At 34.4% G+C, this 5,056-nt stretch overlaps 1 protein-coding gene across 1 annotated transcript; it reads left to right on the top strand.

The window, feature by feature from the left end:
• Positions 1 to 784: 784 nt before the first annotated feature.
• Positions 785 to 1,729, top strand: LOC124374078 (piggyBac transposable element-derived protein 4-like). The gene has a single exon (XM_046832375.1). The coding sequence runs from the start codon at positions 785 to 787 to the stop codon at positions 1,727 to 1,729; it is 945 nt and encodes a 314-aa protein (XP_046688331.1).
• Positions 1,730 to 5,056: the final 3,327 nt, after the last annotated feature.

Consider the following 5,056-nt stretch of genomic DNA (forward strand, 5'->3'; position numbering starts at 1 on the left):
GACGATGGTGTATGTCACTCCATGGGATTTGGATGAGCATTAATGAATAATATTCATTGATGTTTATAGCATATTATGCTATATACATGTGCTGAATATACATCCGTCTTATATGTTGCCATTGCCGGGTATGAATTAATTCATTTGCAAAACTTATAAATCAAATCACACGACATTTGAAAATGTGATTGTTTATTCATGGATTAAAACGAAATAATAATACAACAAAGATTCAAAATTCGATGAAAATATTGGATTTTAACCCTTTGAAGCACAGTGGCATCATAGTGAAACCACCTATGTTTTTATTTCTATTCCTTTCCCGCATAGTGGTGCATATACGAAACCACCTTCCAGAAGTGATTTAGGACGCATTCTAGCGGCAAATTACGTAACCGCTCCACTAGATTCGCCCAAATCCCGGCAGGAGCGTTGTTTGCCACGACTGGGTGAAAGAAGAGTCCATGCCTTGACTGAGTGTGACATATTTGTATTTCTTTTGTGCTTTGATCACTTTTGGTAAGTACAAACATATATTTTCAGTATAAATGTACTTAAATATATACATATAAACTATAATAATTAGATTTGAGATGCCAGGCGAATAAATATTAGGCGTTATTGTGGTGGTGGTTTCACCACATGACCACCATGCATTTGGGGTCGGCCGTCGTTTATACTACGTACCAGTTGCTAAACCTGTTTTATATTGTTATTTTTACTATATAAAACTACTTATTACATTTTTTACAACTGCTTATTGATTTCAGGGGGTACTATAACCATGGAGAACAAATCCATAGAGGCTTGGCTGGCGGAAACTGAAGACATCCCATCTGACCCTGAATCAGAGGACGTCGAAGATCAAGTATACCCGGATGTTGCTGAAGGAATATACACAGTTGCAGAAAATGGAATCTTAGAGGTAGATTATTTGGACCTAGCCCAAACAGCTGAAGGTAATGAAATCCCGATTTTAATTATTAATGAAAATGACTTTCAAGATAATCATAGTGCAGAGGGGGTAGAGCCTGGCATTCCCGAAGGTAATGCAGTCTTGGACGTTCAAAATCAGCCTATGGACGTTCAATTTGATGAGGACTCTGAGCCTTTGGCTAACAGACTTTACAAAGATAGTGTTACGTGGTATCAAAAGTACTACTCACCCAATAAGTCGTATGATTTCAATGAACGCACAGGTCCCCTAATTGACGCTTCAACCCCAGTTGATGTGTTTTCAGCTCTTTTTCCCGACGATCTAGTTGACAAACTTGTGTTTGAAACCAATGTTTACGCTACCCAAATAGGTGGGGGCGTTATCAGATTTCCAACAACAAGGAAAGAAATGAAAGTGTTTCTAGGCCTAAATATCCTAATGGGAATAAAAAAACTTCCCTCCTACCGTGATTACTGGTCTTCAGAGGCAGATTTGAGAGATGACTACATATCTTCATACATGTCTGTGAACAGATTTGGCTGGCTTTTAACAAATTTACATATAAACAATAATAATGACATGCCCGAACGAGATTCTCCTAATTATGACAAACTATATAAGATCAGGCCTCTCCTAAACAAGCTTCAAGAAACCTACAAAGCAAGCTATGCTCCATCTCGATTTCAATCAATTGATGAGAGCATGATTCCATTTAAAGGTCGGAGTGGAATCAAGCAATATATGCCAGATAAGACCAACCAAACGTGGGTACAAAGTTTGGGTGAGGGCTGATGAAAAAGGCTTTATCAGCCAATTTCAAATCTACGAAGGTAAAAGGGCTGGAATAGTTGAAAAGAATCTTGGGCAAAGGGTAGTAACAGAACTCACTGAAGAATTAGTAAATAAGAATTATGTAATATATTGTGACAATTTTTTTAGCTCAGTCAATCTAATGATTTACTTACAGAAAAACAATATTCAAGCTTGTGGTACAACAAGAGCTGACAGACAATTTTTTCCAAAAGAGTGTTTGCCTGAAGGGAAACATATGAATCAAGGAGAACATGACTTCATGTCAACTATGACTGGAATTGTAGCTGTCGAATGGAAAGACAAGAGAGGTATCTACTTTCTTTCTAATTACCACAATCCTAACGAAGTGACAACTGTAAACAGAAAACAGGCAAACGGTGAAATTGTAGCTGTTCCATGCCCTATATTAGTAAAGGACTACAATGCTCACATGGGCTATGTCGATAAGGCAGACATGTTGAAATCTACCTACTCAATAGATCGCAAGTCCAAAAAGTGGTGGCACAGAATCTTCTGGCACTTTCTGGACACAACCATAGTAAACTCTTTTATCATATTTTCAATGCTATCCCAGGGAAAACCACTGACACTAAAAGAGTTTAGGAGAAGCGTGTCAAAAGCCCTTCTGGGAGTACCTCGTGGAGAAACTAGAGGAAGACGAAGTTCTTCAACTCCAATCAACAACTACAAACCAAAGGTTCCACAAGAACTTCGTTTTACGGAAAATGCACACATGCCAGTAAGAGGAACGTTTCGACGTTGTGGTCAATGCTCCAGCAAAGAAGAAGTTCATCGGTCGAAATGGGTATGTGAAACGTGTGGTGTTGCCCTTTGTTTGAGTGAACTAAAAGATTGTTTCCGAGCCTATCACCGAAAGGAATAAATAAAAAGTGTCCACATATGAAGTAATAATAACATTATCAACACAATCAGTTTTGGATTGTTAGAATAGTCATTTATTGATTGTATTAAATAAAAGTTGGTGGAGAAAATTTAATTTTATTTGCATACACCCAAAGACCGTACTTGCATAGTGGTTATGCAGTGAAACCACCTCAAAAATAAATATAAATTATGATTGACAAAATCTAAAAATAAATGTACTGTACTTACAAAGGTTATTTCTATAGGGAAACAATATAAAATCACTAAAATATTCATTTTTTGTAAAACGTGCTTCAAAGGGTTAATGCACTCTAGTAGTAGTACTCCCCATAGCAAACCGAAACTTTAATTATTTCAACACTACTACTAACTATTTCAAAATTTACTTAAAGATTATAAATGTGAGTGTATAATTTGGCAAAATTAAAAAAGCCGTAAACTTATTGCTTTCGCATTGAACTTTATTTATACGCAGCAAGATGAGGTCTATCATGGAAAATGACAAACCAAGTAATTTGGTTAGTCTTAATAATTTTTTTAATTATTTATTTGTGTTTGTACGCTTGGTTATCCGGTCAAGGAATCTTGAGAAAATAAATGAGTTATAAATATATTTTTTGCATCCAACCTCATTGAAATCTGCTTTGGGATACGTGGTGACAGAGTGGCAATATAACAGGTCTACTCATATTTCGGAAAGTTGTATTTTTGGAGGGTTTTATGGAGATCGTTTACTGGTATGTGTAAGCCAAGAAAAACAGTAAGCATATTGGGAAGTTGGGGAAAATGCTTTGCCTGAAAGTTAGGGGCACCGATTCATACCCAACATGTTCGTTTTTTAATTAAGGTTACTTCTTTAATAATTCATACTTTATGTTTGTGTTTAATTCCTTATTAAAAAACACAGTATTTATAGGATATATCATGGATTATCTATGTCAGATTCATAATTGTTAAGCTTAATTATTTTTAGAAGAATAAATATAATAGTTCAGGATTGCATAATGAGTAGTTCATAATTTCTATTCTTAGGCAGCCTGTACAGTATAGCAAGTATATAGCTGGATTTAGTACTTTTATTTTGTGCTTTTTCACATTAATCAAAACATAGTTTAAGTTAAATATATAAAAGTAGGCCTACATTAAACACACACACACACACACACACACACACACACACACACACACACACACACACACACACACACACACAATAATTAAATATGTGTATATATATATATATATATATATATATATAATATATATATATATATATATATATATATAAAATTGATGTGTGCTTTTGTGGATTTGTATATAATTAAATAGTTTTATTTTGTTTATTTGGTTATGTTTATTTACATAATTTGTAAAAGTTTACTTTGATTTTAAATACAATGGCATCTTTAAGTGCAGTGCCATCATTGATTCGAATTTTACTTGGAAGTACATTCTACATTGCGAGTCCAATTAAGGTGCATGTTCCATCTTGATCTTTGGCATGATTTTATCGTAACATAACTTTTGCGCGATAGCCTGATAAAAAATAAGTTTTACACTTAATGCTGTGAATATTTTAAAGAGCCAGCACCATTTCTCTTCCAAGTTTTAGTCTGTGTGTTAGGGCTTTTTACATGTTACTTAATATCTACAAAAGCAATATGGGTTTAGATAATGGTGCGTGTATCTCTTCGGGAATTGACTGATCGTTAATGTCCTCTACCTATCCCGAAGATACATCGAGAAAGTTCCATTTTATATTTTTCACTAAACTTCAATTATACGTCAAAAAAAACAAAGTTGTTGATAGTGCATGTTCCGCCTGTGAATTTGGTTTATTGCCATTGAAGCCTAACACTTTTGGCTAAAAACATTTTCTGTCTAATTGCCTCTCTGACTGACTGCTGGGTATATTGAATATAAAAAGAATTGCAGCTATTAATATCGATTTTCTTTCTTGGAGAATAACTGGGGGATCTGGTGTTCCAAGCGTTCTTAGTTACTTTGGTCGTAACAGATGGCCTGCTCAGAGGATATAAATAATAAGTTTTGAAAGGCATTTATACACTCCAGAGCCGGAATAAGACCACCAGGTTTGGCTAGGTAGTCTTTATACTCATTCCAGATCTTGAAATTGATTGAATTAAATAACGAGTATTATTTGGGTTATCATATCCTGTTCCATAATTCTTATACGCTTCTTATTTAATTTTTATTATTTCCTATTTATGTGGCTAACCGCTATGAATGTAAATACAAATTCATACTAAGGTTTAGTACAAAGAAGTTTTTACATGTAATTTGCAAAGAATGTACAGATAAGCGGCAATAGGATTCTAGATTACTTTTCATCCATTTACAAAAAGTAAGTAATACAATTTATGTATTTTTATTTGAACTTTATTTTTACTTATTTGCCAG

This window comes from Homalodisca vitripennis, unplaced genomic scaffold, assembly GCF_021130785.1.
Source record: "Homalodisca vitripennis isolate AUS2020 unplaced genomic scaffold, UT_GWSS_2.1 ScUCBcl_7198;HRSCAF=14776, whole genome shotgun sequence".
Classification (NCBI taxonomy): domain Eukaryota; kingdom Metazoa; phylum Arthropoda; class Insecta; order Hemiptera; family Cicadellidae; genus Homalodisca; species Homalodisca vitripennis.

Bases quoted from the DNA above. Each gene is read 5' to 3' on its own strand.
- LOC124374078 (XM_046832375.1), top strand. From the start codon at position 785: ATGGAGAACAAATCCATAGAGGCTTGGCTGGCGGAAACTGAAGACATC.